This window comes from Rhinoderma darwinii, assembly GCF_050947455.1.
Source record: "Rhinoderma darwinii isolate aRhiDar2 chromosome 3 unlocalized genomic scaffold, aRhiDar2.hap1 SUPER_3_unloc_11, whole genome shotgun sequence".
NCBI lineage: Eukaryota > Metazoa > Chordata > Amphibia > Anura > Rhinodermatidae > Rhinoderma > Rhinoderma darwinii.
In genome coordinates this window covers 85314-102081 of record NW_027461736.1, presented here as the reverse complement: position 1 = coordinate 102081, position 16768 = coordinate 85314, and the positions used below count along the sequence as shown (strand labels likewise).

The 16768-nt window shown below is 45.0% G+C and overlaps 1 protein-coding gene across 1 annotated transcript; it reads right to left on the bottom strand.

The window, feature by feature from the left end:
- Positions 1-267: 267 nt before the first annotated feature.
- Positions 268-11895, bottom strand: TM4SF5 (transmembrane 4 L six family member 5). The gene is made up of 5 exons (XM_075847301.1): positions 11345-11895; positions 10097-10177; positions 9196-9350; positions 7687-7873; positions 268-523 (listed from the first exon to the last, which is right to left on the bottom strand). Exons 1-5 carry the CDS (start codon positions 11513-11515, stop codon positions 512-514), a joined length of 606 nt encoding a protein of 201 aa, XP_075703416.1. The 5' UTR covers positions 11516-11895; the 3' UTR covers positions 268-511.
- Between the last annotated feature and the right edge of the window lie 4873 nt (positions 11896-16768).

The window sequence follows — 16768 nt, the reverse complement described above, 5'->3', positions numbered from 1 at the left end:
CCATGAGTTTTTAGCTACGCCCCTGGTTCCTAACGAATGTTTCCATTCACTAACAGCAAGTGGAACCAGTATTATGAAGGAGGGTTGTTCAATTCATCTCAGAATATCCTGGCACGGCTCATAATATACAGAGCTCTACAACCTTTATGCCCTAGCACAGAGAAGAGGAGTGATGGTGGGTGGCATGCATGATTATAATAATATTTAAGGGGCGTGGCTATACAGACGGGGGTCCCTTATAATATACACAGCAAACACACAACATCGTTTGATAGAATCTTTTCCTCACAGTCAAAAATCTTTATTTACAATTTCCCTGTAAACACAATGCAGCGGGTCATCTCCTCCGATCACCGCCGCTTTGTCACATAAAATATATTATGTTTCCCTTTAAGAAAAGTTTCTGTTTTCACATTTTTATTGGAGTTATTAATATAATTTCCTTATGACGTCACAATCAGCCTCCAGTCCACGGGGTCACCGCGTCAACAACACAGGGGCCGTGTCTCCTTCAACCTTGATTCTGTGGAGGGCAGATAAGGGAACAGGTGAAAGAATGGCAGGGAGTTTTATAATATTGTTAATCCTGCATTTATCTGGCAGATTAGAAGCAGTACAGTTCTAGCACACAAGGGGGCACTAAAGAGGATCTATTGTGAACAATGTTAAATCTAGAGCCTCTCAGTAGTAAGTACATAGAGGGCGCTAAAGATATAGAAAGTCTCAGAACTCATGATAGAACACTAGAGGGCGCTAAAAACTGATCTAATGTGCGCCTGGTAAAATCTAGAGCCCCTCAGTACTTAGGTTAGATCCCTAGAGGGCAGTACAGGGGATCTGAAGTAAGTCTGGTATGATCATGAGCAGCTCAGTACTTATTATAGAACACTAGAGGGCAGTACAGAGGATCTGGAGTAAGCCTGGTAAGATCCTGAGAAGCTCAGTACTTAGGTTAGACTGCTAGAGGGCAGTAAAGGGGATCTGATATAAGCCTGGTAAGATCCTTTGAGCTCAGTTCTTAGGGTAGAACACTAGAGGGCAGTACAGGGGATCTGATACAAGGTTGGGTAGATCCTGAGCAACTCAGTTCTTAGGGTAGAACACTAGAGGGCAGTACAGGTAAACTGATATAAGCCTGGTAAGATCCTAAGCAGCTCAGTTCTTAGGGTAGAACACTAGAGGGCAGTACAGGGAAAATGATGTAAGCTTGGTAATATCCAGAACCTCATTGCTTATTATACACCACTATAGGGCAGTATAGGGGATCTGATGTAAGTCTGGTAAGATCCAGCGAGATCAGTGCTTATTATAGAACACTAGAAGGCAGTACAGGGGATCTGATGTAAGCCTGGTTAGATCCTAAGCAGCTCAGTACTTAGGGTAGAACACTAGAGGGCAGTACAGCGGATATGATGTAAGCCTGGCAAGATCCTGAGCAGCTCAATATTTGCGGTAGAACAGTAGAGAGCGGTACAGGGAAATTAATGTAAGCCAGGTAAGATCCTGTGAGCTCAGTTCTTAGGGTAGAACACTAGAGGGCAGTACAGGGAATCTGATGTAAGTCTGGTAAGATCATGAGCAGCTCAGTTCTTAAGGTGGAACACTAGAGGGCAGTATAGTGGATCTGATATTAGCCTGGTAAGATCCTGAACAGCTCAGTACTTAGGGTAGAACACTAGAGGGCAGTATAGTGGATCTTATATTAGCCTGGTAAGATCCTGAACAGCTCAGTACTTAGGGTAGAACACTAGAGGGCAGTACAGCGGATATGATGTAAGCCTGGCAAGATCCTGAGCAACTCAATATTTGCGGTATAACACTAGAGGGCAGTACAGGGGATCTGATGTAAGTCCAGAACCTCAGTGCTTATTATACACCACTAGAGGGCAGTATAGGGGATCTGATAGTAGCATGGTAAGATCCTGAACAGCTCAGTACTTAGGGTAGAACACTAGAGGTCAGTACAGAGGAACTGATGTAAGCCAGGTAAGATCCTGCAAGCTCAGTTCTTAGGGTAAGTTTGGTAAGATCATGAGTAGCTTAGTACTTAGGGTAGAACACTAGAGGGCAGTACAGGGGAGCTAATATATGCCTGGTAAGATCCAGAACCTCATTACTTATTATACACCACTAGAGGGCAGTATAGGGGATCTGATATTAGCATGGTAAGATCCTGAACAGCTCAGTACTTAGGGTACAACACTAGAGGGCAGTACAGCGGAACTGATGTAAGCCAGGTAAGATCCTGCAAAGCTCAGTTCTTAGGGTAGAACACTAGAGGGCAGTACAGTGCATCGGATGTAAGCCTGGAAAGATCCAGAACCTCATTACTGTACAGGGGATCTGATGTAAGTCTGGTAAGATCCTGAGTAGTTCAGTACTTAGGGTAGATGACTAGAGGGCAGTACAGGGAATCTGATATAAGCCTGGTAAGATACTAAGCAGCTCAGTTCTTAGGTTAGACCACTAGAGGGCAGTACAGAGGAACTGATGTAAGCCAGGTAAGATCCTGCAAGCTCAGTTCTTAGGGTAGAACACTAGAGGGCAGTACAGTGCATCTGATGTAAGCCTGGAAAGATCCAGAACCTCATTACATATTAGATCCCGAGCAGCTCATTACTTGTTATAGAACACTAGAGGGCAGTACAGTGGAATTAATGTAATCCAGGTAAGATACTGCAAGCTCAGTTCTTAGGGTAGAACACTAGAGGGAAGTACAGGGGATCTGATACAAGCCTGGTAAGATCCAGAGCCTCAATACTTATTATACACCACTAGAGGGCAGTACAGGGAATCTGATGTAAGTCTGGTAAGATCCTGAGCAGCTCAGTACTTATTATAGAACACTTGAAGGCAGTACGTGGGATCTGATGTAAGCCTGGTAAGATCCTGTGAGCTCAGTTCTTAGGGTAGAACACTACAGGGCAGTATAGGGGATCTGATATTAGCCTGATAAGATCCTGAACAGCTCAGTACTTAGGGTAGAACACTAGAGGACAGTACAGCGGACCTGATGTAAGCCTGGCAAGATCCTGATCAACTCAATATTTGCGGTAGAACACTAGAGGGCAGTACAGGGGAATTAATGTAAGCCAGGTAAGATCCTGCGAGCTCAGTTCTTTGGGTAGAACACTAGAGGGCAGTAAAGGAGATCTGATGTAAGCCTGGTAAGATCCTGAGCAGCTCAATATTTGGGGCAAAACTCTAGAGGGCAGTACAGGGGATATGATACAAGCCTTGTAAGATCCAGAACCTCATTACTTATTATACAACACTAGAGGGCAGTACAGGGAATCTGATGTAGGTCTGGTAAGATCATGAGCAGCTCAGTACTTATTATAGAACACTAGAAGGCAGTACGGGGGTAAGCCTGGTAAGATCTTGTGTTGCTCAGTTCTTAGGGTAGAACACTAGAGGGCAGTACAGGGGATCTGATGTAAGCCTGGTTAGATCCTAAGCAGCTCAGTTCTTAAGGTAGAACAATAGAGCTGCCCTCTATAATAGTGGATCTGATATTAGCCTGCTAAGATCCTGAACAGCTCAGTACTTAGGGTAGAACACTAGAGGGCAGTACAGCGGATCTGATGTAAGCCTGGCAAGATCCTGATCAACTCAATATTTGCGGTAGAACACTAGAGGGCAGTACAGGGGAATTAATGTAAGCCAGTTAAGATCCTGCGAGCTCAGTACTTAGGGTAGAACACTAGAGGGCAGTATAAGGGATCTGATGTAAGTCTGGTAAGATCCAGCGAGCTCAGTTCTTAGGGTAGAACACTAGAGGGCAGTACAGGGGATCTGATGTAAGCCAGGTAAGATCCTGAGCAGCTCAATATTTGGGGCAGAACTCTTGAGGGCAGTACAGGGGATATGATACAAGCCTTGTAAGATCCAGAACCTCATTACTTATTATACACCACTAGAGGGCAGTACAGGGAATCTGATGTAAGTCTGGTAAGATCATGAGCAGCTTAGTACTTAGGGTCGAACACTAAAGGGCAGTACAGGGGTTCTGATACAAGCCTGGTAAGATCCAGAACCTCATTACTTATTATACACCACTAGAGGGCAGTATAGGGGATCTGATATTAGCATGGTAAGATCCTGAACAGCTCAGTTCTTAGGGTACACCACTAGAGGGCAGTACAGCGTAACTGATGTAAGCCAGGTAAGATCCTGCAAGCTCAGTTCTTAGGGTAGAACACTAGAGGGCAGTACAGTGCATCTGATGTAAGCCTGGAAAGATCCAGAACCTCATTACTTATTATACACCACCAGAGGGCAGTATAGGGGATCTTATGTAATCTGGTAAGATCCTGAGCAGTTCAGTACTTAGGGTAGATGACTAGAGGGCAGTACAGGGGATCTGATATAAGCCTGGTAAGATACTAAGCAGCTCAGTTCTTAGGTTAGACCACTAGAGGGCAGTACATGGGATCTGATGTGAGTCTGGTAAGATCCTGAGCAGCTCAGTAGTTATTATAGAACACTAGAAGGCAGTACAGGGGATCTGATGTAAGTCCAGAACCTCAGTGCTTATTATACACAACTAGAGGGCAGTATAGGGGATCTGATATTAGCATGGTAAGATCCTGAACAGCTCAGTACTTGGGGTAGAACACTAGAGGGCAGTACAGCGGAACTGATGTAAGCCAGGTGAGATCCTGCAAGCTCAGTAGTTATTATAGAACACTAGAAGGCAGTACAGGGGATCTGATGTAAGTCCAGAACCTCAGTGCTTATTATACACCACTAGAGGGCAGTATAGGGGATCTGATATTAGCATGGTAAGATCATGAGCAGCTTAGTACTTAGGGTAGAACACTAGAGGGCAGTACAGGGGATCTGATACAAGCCTGGTAAGATCCAGAATGTCATTACTTATTATACACCACTAGAGGGCAGTATAAGGGATCTGATGTGAGTCTGGTAAGATCCTGAGCAGCTCAGTAGTTATTATAGAACACTAGAAGGCAGTACAGGGGATCTGATGTAAGCTTGGTAAAATCCAGAACATCAGTGCTTATTATACACCACTAGAGGGCAGTATAGGGGATCTTATATTAGCATGGTAAGATACTGAACAGCTCAGTACTTAGGGTAGAACACTAGAGGGCAGTACAGCGGAACTGATGTAAGCCCAGTAAGACCCTATGAGATCAATTCTTCAGGGTAGAAGACTAGAGGGAAGTACAGTGCATCTGATGTAAGCCTGGAAAGATCCAGAACCTCATTACTTATTATACACCACTAGAGGGCAGTACAGGGGATCTGATGTAAGTCTGGTAAGATCCTGAGCAGCTCAGTACTTAGGGTAGATGACTAGAGGGCAGTACAGGGGATCTAGTGTGAGCCTGGTAAGATCCAGAACCTCATTACTTATTATACACCTCTAGAGGGCAGTACAGGGTATCTAATGTAAGTCTGGTAAGATCATGAGCAGCTTAGTACTTAGGGTAGAACACTAGAGGGCAGTATAGGGGATCTGATATAAGCCTGGTAAGATACTAAGCAGCTCAGTTCTTAGGTTAGACCACTAGAGTGCAGTATAGGGGATCTGATGTAAGCCAGGTGAGATCCTGCGTGCTCAGTTCTTAAGGTGGAACACTAGAGGGCAGTCCAGGTCATCTGACGTAAGGCAGGTAAGATTCCTGCAAGCTCAGTTCTTAGGGAAGAACACTAGAGGGCAGTACAGGGGATCTGGTGTGAGCCTGGTAAGATCCGGAACCTCATTACTTATTATACACCACTAGAGGGCAATACAGGGGATCTGATGTAAGTCTGGTAAGATCCCGAGCAGCTCAGTACTTGTTATAGAACACTAGAGGACAGTACAGGGGAATTAATGCAATCCAGGTAAGATCCTGCAAGCTCAGTTCTTAGGGTAGAACACTAGCGGGCAGTACAGGGGATCTGGTGTGAGCCTGGTCATATCCTGAACAGCTCAGTACTTATTGTAGAACACTAGAAGGCAGTATAGGGGATCTGATGTAAGCCAGGTAAGATCCTGCGAGCTCAGTTCTTGTGGTAGAACACTAGAGGGCAGTACAGGGGATCTGATGTGAGCCTGGTCATATCCTGAACAGCTCAGTACTTATTGTAGAACACTAGAGGGCAGTATAGAGGATCTGATGTAAGCCTGGTAAGATCCTGAACAGCTTAGAACTTAGGTTAGACCACTAGAAGGCAGTACAGGGGTTCTGATATAAGCCTGGTAAGATCCTAAGCTGCTCAGTTCTTAGGGTAGAACACTAGAGGGCAGTACAGGGGATCTAATATATGCCTGGTAAGATCCTGAACAGCTCAGTACTTAGGTCCGACCTCTAGAGAGCAGTACAGGGGATCTAGTGTGTGCCTGGTAAGATCCTGAGCAGCTCAGAACTTAGGTTAGACCACTAGAGGAAAGTACAGGGGATCTAGTGTGAGCCTGGTAAGATCCAGCGCCTCTAATCACTTATAATAGACCACTAGAGGGCAGTACAAGCCACGTGGCAGGAGCATCATCAACTACTGAGTTGCATGCAGGGGCGTAACTAGGAAAGACTGGGCCCCATAGCAAACTTTTGACTGCCCCCCCCCCCTTGTAGATAGTGCCTTTTTTACGGCGCCCCCCCCCCCTGTAGATATCTACAAAGGGGGCTGTATGGCGTTATCTACAGGGGGGACTCTGTATGGCGTTATCTACAGAGGGGGCTGTATGGCATTCTCTACAGAGGGGCTGTATGGCGCTCTCTACAGGGGGGGCTGTATGGCGTTATCTACAGGGGAGGCTGTATGGCATTATCTACAGGGGGGTCTGTATGGCGTTATCTACAGGGGGGCTGTATGGCGTTCCCTACAGGGGGGGCTGTATGGCGTTATCTACAGGGGGGCTGTATGGCGTCATCTACAGGGGGGGCTGTATGGCGTTATCTACAGAGGGGGCTGTATGGCGCTAACGCCATACAGCCTCCCTTGTAGGGAACGCCATACAGCCCCCCCCCTGAACGCCATACAGCGTCCCCCCTCCCAAAAAAATCCGACCTACAGTGTGTCCTACTAAAAGACATGTGTCCCCTATCCACAGGATAGGGGATACATGTGTGATCGCTGGCAGCGATGGGGAGAACGGGGGACTGAAAGTCCACTGAAGTTCTCCATGACTAACCTCTGACTTCCGGCGTCTGCGCAGCTCACTAAAAATGAAAGGAGCGCTGGTCACGCATGCGCACAAGCGGGACCGGCGCTCCATTCATTTCTACGGAGCTGCCGACACAGACCACGGAAGTCCGAGGTTTGTGATGGAGAACTTCAGGGGACTTTCAGTCCCCCGTTCTCCCTATCAATGCCAGCGATCACACATGTATCCCCTGTCCTGTGGATATCCTGTGGATAGGGGATACATGTCTTTTGTTAAATGGCAGAGCGGGGAGATACCTCCCTGCTCTGCCGTAGTGTTCAGCGGCGTCGCGCTGTAGCAGCCATAGCGGCTGCTAGCGGAGCCTCCGGCCATTGTGGGGGCCCGTGCCGGCGGGCGACACGGGCCCCCTCATGCCGCGGGCCCCGTAGCAGCCGCTATGGCTGCTATGGCGGTAGTTACGCCGCTGGTTGCATGATATCTCTTTGAATTATACATGTGATACTAACACTGTAGATGATGAGGATTTCCCTTTCCATGTTACTATCTGTATAACACTTTGGGGCGCTCACCTTTCCTTTCTTCCTGCAGTCTCCACACATTACTCCAAAGAGACTGTTAAGGATCTGGGAAGCGCAGAGGACAAACTGCAGAGCTCCGAACCCCAGCAGAATGGAGAAGAGAACGACGTGCCAGAGCACAATGTTGGGTGGCTGTGTGCATCTATTCCATGTATTCTCATTGAACAGGTAACTCTCACTGCGGAGAAAACAGAGAAATCCATAATTTCAAAAAAACATGAGTCTACCCCTACCTCTGCAGGGGGATACAATAAGGGGTGCACTGTAATATGGAGCACAGAATACCTTGCCCCCGAGGGCCGTAGAAGCATGGCAGGTAGTCCCAATGAAGATTCAGAAGGACTTGTGGTTGGTTGGTTGGTTGATTGGTTAGTTATGGGAAAAGAATAGGCATCCGCCTAGGGTGCCAACTGAGGAGAGGGGTGCAATTTATGGTTTGTTGAATCTATTTCTTGTTCTTGCCAAAGAACTCTATCAATTTTTCTCCAATTTTGTCAGATTGGACTTCATGTTTTACCTTTGAAACCCTGTGGACCACTCGTTTTGCCCATATACTTCTTACTCTACCACCCTCATCACACACCATGGAGATCCCCTACCGTATACTCTATCCTAGAATATTCCAACTATATCCACAACGACAGCGTCCACCACCCACGAGACTGTCCACATCACCTTTCCTGCTTGATCTTCCACCTATTATCCAACCACAAAGGTCAAAAAAGTCAATGCGCCCCTTCCTCTGTACTACACCTTCTCCTTCCTTTTTACATGAGGCTTTTCAACTCCTTGAATCTGACTAACGCCGATTAGGTACACCAATTTTGATATCTCCATTGGTTTATGGCTGAAGGATCTGGAAGGGTTTTCACGAGAGATTGGTAGTATCAAGAGCATGTGGCAGCTGTCATATACATATTATGGCTGAACCAAGACTGAACACCAATTGTCCAGCTGACTATTATCTTGTGTCTATGGTCGAGAGATCTCCGGCCTCATAACAGATCCCACAGTCCACCATGGCCATAGGTGGATTTTTAAATTGCAGTCCTACCTGCTCTACACTTAGCACCCATAATTACTCCCTAACCCTTCATCTTGTCTTGCACTTTGGTTTAAAACATTTTCCAACTTTTAGACATCCTAGAGAAAATTCCATCCCACCATTTCTTGCCCCACTGGGTAGATGTAAACCTACCAGCCCCTAATCCCCGATACTACTCCTCATAAAAACCTTGCACCTTTCTGTTATAGAGACCACCATCCTTCCTGTTTGGCTCACCATGTGGATTCCCCTCCCATAGGGACCACCTGTCTTACCTACTAATTACAGATATAATTTACTTACAAACCCACCCACCACTATACGAGGGCAACAAGTACCCCGTGGCTTGAAAGTGATGGCCCAACCTTGTGTTTGGAAACATTTCTCTCCAGACAATTGTGTTTACAATAATTGTATGCCTCAAAAAGGACAGGTTCATCGATGATGTTCCTTACTTCAAGCCCTTCAGGTGGTAGCCCCAATTTGTCGTTGGGTTGCTGACATCATTCACGTTGCACATAGGTCCATCAGCCAATGCTGTTCCTGACACTATCACGCAGTAAAAGCTTCCGAGTCCTCCGAATATTGAAGATATGGCTGACCGTAACATCTGAGAGAGGACATGAAAGGACATTAGCTAAGTGGCAGGAAAGAGTCACCAGATGCCTCAGGCGATGTATAAACTTAATTGCAACACTAATGAGAAAATCATGTGGGGGCAGCAGTTCTCATGGTTCCGTGAGTTCTCCAAAATGTATGGGTCTATTAAGAACCAAAAAAGATGCCAAAGATGACTAGAGAGTGCAAATCCCATAGAAGAAATTAGCCAGATGACTCAAACCATGGTGATGTAATATACAAAAATAATTATATTGACTCCACAAATGGAACCGGTTTAGGGTGTCAATGAAGCCCTTCTTCAAACAAAACGCATTACATATGTCGAGACAACTACGATTGGATTACGCCAACTTCTTATATAGGGTTGCACCCTCCTTTCACTTTGTGAAATCATCTGGTAGCATTCTATTCAGTGTTGGACTAAGTCTATCAAAGGAAATTATTTTAAAGATCCAACCTTCACTCCTTCGAATCAATAATAACTGAAAGGTTTCTGTTGTATACCCCCCAAAAAAGTACTAAAACCTCAATGTAAATGACCAGACCCATAGTGAGGTTTGGATGGACCTCAAAGTCATATCATAGGAGAACTTGAACCCACTGGCAGAGTCTCTGGTCCACTGGAGGACCACTCTAACCCCAATTATATTACGTTGTTCTTCAATAAACATGGCTCCATTCAACTTAGCCATTTTTTATATGGTCCATATAAATCATCAACAAGGCAACACTTACCCGACACCTATTACCGCAGCATCCTTCACCACAGCAGCCTTTACCACCAGCACGTATAGCGTTACATGACGGACACAGCATCTAGAGAAAGGGAAGATAACAACCATAAACACCTACAATGCCAAATAATGGTCATCTGCCAGGTCTGTGTTCCATTGAATTAGTTGTGGGGGATCGGGGTCAGACGCATGGCTCTCTTCTGTTTCTGTCATGGACTTACTCTTTCTGTCACTTCATCTCCCTCGAAGGAGGGGAACAGACCCGTGACCCGTGCTCATACCACTTTAGTTTCCCAAACCTATTTTTCAGCCACGGCGCCCGTTCCCCTCCCAATCCTATTTTTTACGTAGACAGTGTAAAAAGTACTCCTTTGGGGGGCGCTCTCGTGCAAGATTCTTAAATAATCCACCATAGGTAATCGAAAAAAAGTTGATTTATTCGTATACACACATAAAAAATACTGGTGCTACGCGTTTCAACCACGAACTGAGGTCTTCGTCAGGCCTGACGTGGATTATTTAGGAATCTTGCACGAGAGCGCCCCACAAAGGAGTACTTTTTACACGGTCTACATATCATTGGACCATGGGGGAAATCTCCATCTAAGGAGCCATACACCGAGGGTCCCCCTCCAGTTTCCCAATGCTATTTTTTAGCCACGGTGCCTGTCCCCATCCAGTTTCCCAATCCTATTTTTTGGCCAAGTGTCAGTCACCCTCCAGTTTCCCAAACCTATTTTTTAGCCACTGTGCCCATCTCCATCCAGTTTCCCAATCCTATTTTTTAGCCACGGTGCCTGTCCCCTTCCAGTTTTTCTATCCTATTTTTCAGCCACAGTGACCATACCCCTCCAGTTTCTCAATCCTATTTTTCAGCCATGGTGCCCACCCCCCTCCAGTTTCCCAACCTTATGTCTATGTCTCTTCTTTGTCATCGAAGGAAAATAACTCACCCATGGCCCCCTTATGTAAATGTCAATTTGTCACCCTCAACCCATGACCACCTTATGTTCCTGTCACCTCATCAGCCATGCCCACCCCCTATGTTACTGTCAATTTGTTTCCCTCGACCTAAGACCACCTTATGTTATATTATCTTTTTATCACCCTCCAAAGAGGGGAACAGACCCATGCCCCTGTTTCGGTTGCATCATCACCCTGGAAGGAGAGGAGCAGACTCATGTCCCAATGTGTTGTTTCCTTAATCTCAACATCAAAATGCCTACCAAGCAAGTTTTATTATACTCACAAAAAGACCACCACCCAGGAGACCACCCATGAGCCAGACTTGGAGTGCAATATGGTCAGTCCATTTTGTTTCGCCATTAGGAAACATCAGTAAGAGGTTGGCAATCATGCAAAAAAAAGCCATCGGGAGGAGCGAAAGCCCCACAAAGCGGGAACATTTCCCCGTACACATCCTGGCTCCTCTGGGACGTGATGTTGCTTCTCCAAGAGTCCTGTGTGTCTGCTCTACTGAAATCGAACTGTTAGTTTAGTGATAAGGAGGTGGACAAAGGTCATTGGAAGCTATTGGTGGCAGCCCGGGGACGGGACCAGGGAAGTGGGCGAGATAGGAAGAAGAGGGAGGGAAAGATCAAAAGATCAAGATGATCAATATGAAATATTAGCAATGGTTTAACAAGTCACACAGCTAAACACAAGAGAAAATCATCCATGTTGTCGGTTTATGAATGGCGTCACCCTCAAGTCCATGACCAGGTGATATTGAATTAATCATTGACTCATACTGTAGTCATGGAGCTTATCTACATTTACACATTATACTGGGTGCTTCATACCTGACAAATGTTTCATACCAGAAATTAAGCCACAACTCCCTCCTCCTCATTTCTACACACTCCGCCGACTCTAAAAACTTGGGACTATCCCACAAAAATTGGGACATACTGAATGAGTATGATCATTTCTTTATTTTAGAACTTTGCCTTTGTCTTCTCATAATGATTCCACCATCAATGCCAATATGTGTGGTGAGCGAGGGTCTAAGGCATCAGTAGAAGCATAGATTCGTGCAAGATTCTTAAATAATCCACCATAGGTAATCGAAAAAAAGTTGATTTATTCGTATACACACATAAAAAATACTGGTGCTACGCGTTTCAACCACGAACTGAGGTCTTCGTCAGGCCTGACGTGGATTATTTAGGAATCTTGCACGAGAGCGCCCCACAAAGGAGTACTTTTTACACGGTCTACATATCATTGGACCATGGGGGAAATCTCCATCTAAGGAGCCATACACCGAGGGTCCCCCTCCAGTTTCCCAATGCTATTTTTTAGCCACGGTGCCTGTCCCCATCCAGTTTCCCAATCCTATTTTTTGGCCAAGTGTCAGTCACCCTCCAGTTTCCCAAACCTATTTTTTAGCCACTGTGCCCATCTCCATCCAGTTTCCCAATCCTATTTTTTAGCCACGGTGCCTGTCCCCTTCCAGTTTTTCTATCCTATTTTTCAGCCACAGTGACCATACCCCTCCAGTTTCTCAATCCTATTTTTCAGCCATGGTGCCCACCCCCCTCCAGTTTCCCAACCTTATGTCTATGTCTCTTCTTTGTCATCGAAGGAAAATAACTCACCCATGGCCCCCTTATGTAAATGTCAATTTGTCACCCTCAACCCATGACCACCTTATGTTCCTGTCACCTCATCAGCCATGCCCACCCCCTATGTTACTGTCAATTTGTTTCCCTCGACCTAAGACCACCTTATGTTATATTATCTTTTTATCACCCTCCAAAGAGGGGAACAGACCCATGCCCCTGTTTCGGTTGCATCATCACCCTGGAAGGAGAGGAGCAGACTCATGTCCCAATGTGTTGTTTCCTTAATCTCAACATCAAAATGCCTACCAAGCAAGTTTTATTATACTCACAAAAAGACCACCACCCAGGAGACCACCCATGAGCCAGACTTGGAGTGCAATATGGTCAGTCCATTTTGTTTCGCCATTAGGAAACATCAGTAAGAGGTTGGCAATCATGCAAAAAAAAGCCATCGGGAGGAGCGAAAGCCCCACAAAGCGGGAACATTTCCCCGTACACATCCTGGCTCCTCTGGGACGTGATGTTGCTTCTCCAAGAGTCCTGTGTGTCTGCTCTACTGAAATCGAACTGTTAGTTTAGTGATAAGGAGGTGGACAAAGGTCATTGGAAGCTATTGGTGGCAGCCCGGGGACGGGACCAGGGAAGTGGGCGAGATAGGAAGAAGAGGGAGGGAAAGATCAAAAGATCAAGATGATCAATATGAAATATTAGCAATGGTTTAACAAGTCACACAGCTAAACACAAGAGAAAATCATCCATGTTGTCGGTTTATGAATGGCGTCACCCTCAAGTCCATGACCAGGTGATATTGAATTAATCATTGACTCATACTGTAGTCATGGAGCTTATCTACATTTACACATTATACTGGGTGCTTCATACCTGACAAATGTTTCATACCAGAAATTAAGCCACAACTCCCTCCTCCTCATTTCTACACACTCCGCCGACTCTAAAAACTTGGGACTATCCCACAAAAATTGGGACATACTGAATGAGTATGATCATTTCTTTATTTTAGAACTTTGCCTTTGTCTTCTCATAATGATTCCACCATCAATGCCAATATGTGTGGTGAGCGAGGGTCTAAGGCATCAGTAGAAGCATAGATGCAGAGTGGTAACTTGAAGCTCCTGGGCTCCAATGTAAAATCTATGACAGGGCCTTGACCAACCATGTGGTGTATTTTTCTGTGGCAGAGGGACCTTTGAGCTGCCTCAGGTACCAGGGTCCAGGTGCGACTACTACCCCTGCACCCCACATAGTTGTGCTGCTTAGTAGATGCCAACTAGACCTTCCGGTGGATTGAGGTTGTCCCAGCTATGAGGTCCGGTTACAGTCAGGTGCAACTCAATGGTTAGGCATTGTGGGATTGAGGTGATGGCAAGAGCCAATATCACATATTAACTGACAGCCAATGTTGTTTTGTAGCCCCAGCTTAGGACAGATCGAGCAGAAGGTACAAACTCCTTATAGTCCTATTTGCTTTAGCTGCGTAGATCGTTTTTTCCGACGACACTCATACTTTCCGCTTGTAGCAAATGCTTAAAAATTGTTATGACCAAAGGAAACTTATTCTATTATTTGTGAAAATTTTCCAATTTAACCAATATTTTTCTGGCCAATGCAATATTTTTTACCACAATCACAATGGTCTCCCGAGGCAAAAATTAAAAAAAAATATTTTGGTACTGAGCAGATCTTTCTATCTATGATCACGTTAAGAGTGTGAAAAGCTGTGAAATCTCTGGATCAATATTCTGTATTATTTTATGTAGAGCAATTCTGTATATTGAATAAGTCAACACTTTCCACCATTGCCAGTCCCCGAGGGAGCACGTTCCTTAGTTTTAATGCTCTAACAGTAAAAAATCCTTCTCTTAATTTGATCGATGCTGATGTCCAGTTGTGCTCTTACAAATTATGTCAGTGCCTATGGGTAATGGTCACCTGTCATTTATTTGTTGGTTGCATGCTAGCTATTGATCTTTATTCCATTAGGGCGCAGCTATGACACGTGACCCCTTTCTTTGAGGGACAAGCCATAATAATAATTAAAAAAAAAAGTTAAATAAAGTAAAAATAAACTAAATAATAAACATAAAATACCCACCCCAGAAAAAATACATTCCCAACGCCAATCATTATCATAACGCTAGCCCTGACCCAATTACCCTAAAATAGGCATGTCATATCAAAAATGATGGTAGACAATGACGATCACAAATAAAAGGTCTATTTTAGGGTAAACCTATATTATTACCAGAAAAAAAACAGCTGAAAAGTCAAAAAGCTTATTTTCTTTACTATCATTTTCAAACTATAAGCGTAAAAATTCTAAAATAGCAAAAAGGATGTGTATAAAAGTCATCAAAGAAACCTGCATTGTCTACAAAAAAAACATTGCAAACATCACGTCGTTAGCCCAACAAATAAAAAAGTTATAGCGGTTCAACTAACGGGTGCTAAAAATGGCAAAACGGTGTCTGGTCCTGAAGGCTCAAAATAGCCCGGTCCTGATACGGTTAATGTTTTCCTATGGAGTTGTCCTCTAGCCCTGAACTTAAAGAGGCTCTGTCACCAGATTCTGCAACCCCTATCTCCTATTGCAGCAGATCGGCGCTGCAATGTAGATTACAGTAACGTTTTTATTTTTAAAAAACGAGCATTTTTGGCCAAGTTATGACCATTTTTTTATTTATGCAAATGAGGCTTGCAAAAGTACAACTGGGCGTGTTTAAAAGTAAAAGTACAACTGGGCGTGTATTATGTGCGTACATCGGGGCGTGTTTACTACTTTTACTAGCTGGGCGTGTATTATGTGTGTTACATCTGGGCGTGTATTATGTGTGTTACATCTGGGCGTGTATTATGTGTGTTACATCTGGGCGTGTATTATGTGTGTTACATTGGGGCGTGTTTAAAGTAAAAGTACAACTGGGCGTGTATTATGTGCGTACATCGGGGCATTTTTACTTCTTTTACTAGCTGGCCGTTCTGATGAGAAGTATCATCCACTTCTCTTCAGAACGCCCAGCTTCTGGCAGCGCAGACACAGCCGTGTTCTCGAGAGATCACGCTGTGTCGTCACTCACTTCCTGCCCCAGGTCTTGCATCGTGTCGGACGAGCGAGGACACCGGCACCAGAGGCTACAGTTGATTCTGCAGCAGCATCAGCGTTTGCAGGTAAGTCGATGTAGCTACTTACCTGCAAACGCTGATGCTGCTGCAGAATCAACTGTAGCCTCTGGTGCCGATGTGGCCGACACGATGCAGGACCTGGGGCAGGAAGTGAGTGACGTCACAGCGTGATCTCTCGAGAACACACTGTGTCTGCACTGCCAGAAGCTGGGCGTTAACGAACAGAAGTGGATGATGCTGATTCGTCAGCATCATCCACTTCTATTCACAACGCCCAGCTAGTAAAACAAGTAAAAACGCCCCGATGTACGCACATAATACACGCCCACTTGTACTTTTACTTTTAAACACACCCACTTGGACTTTTGCAAGCCTCATTTACATAAATACAAAAATGGTCATAACTTGGCCAAAAATGCTCGTTTTTAAAAAAAAAAAAGGTACTGTAATCTACATTGCAGCGCCGATCTGCTGCAATAGCAGATAGGGGTTGCAAAATCTGGTGACAGAGCCTCTTTAAGGGAATATTCCCATCTCATAAAGTGATAGCATATCGGTGATTGGTAAGAGTCCAACCTCTGGGACTCTCACGGTCCTCAGAATGAAGAAGCTGCAGACTGTCTAATGACCTACAGCATTGCCCCGTTCACCGGCGCTGCAGCCCCTTCCTTCTGAGGCTTGGGGGGAAACCAAGAGAACAGAAAGTGACCTTATATTTTAGCAATATGCCTTCACCTTATCAGATGGGAACAGCTCTTTAAAGTGCACATATTGTAAGGGGAGGCACTATAAAAAGGGGCATGTTCATGATGCCCCTAAAGAGTTAAACTCAATAGGTGTTGAGGTCACCCACTGTACAACCCCTTGAACTGGAGTTTGGGGATATTGTATGTTACTTCCATCATTATATTGAATTGGATAACTGCACCCTCTCTGTCCCGAGGATCTGCTGATTTATCTCTTTA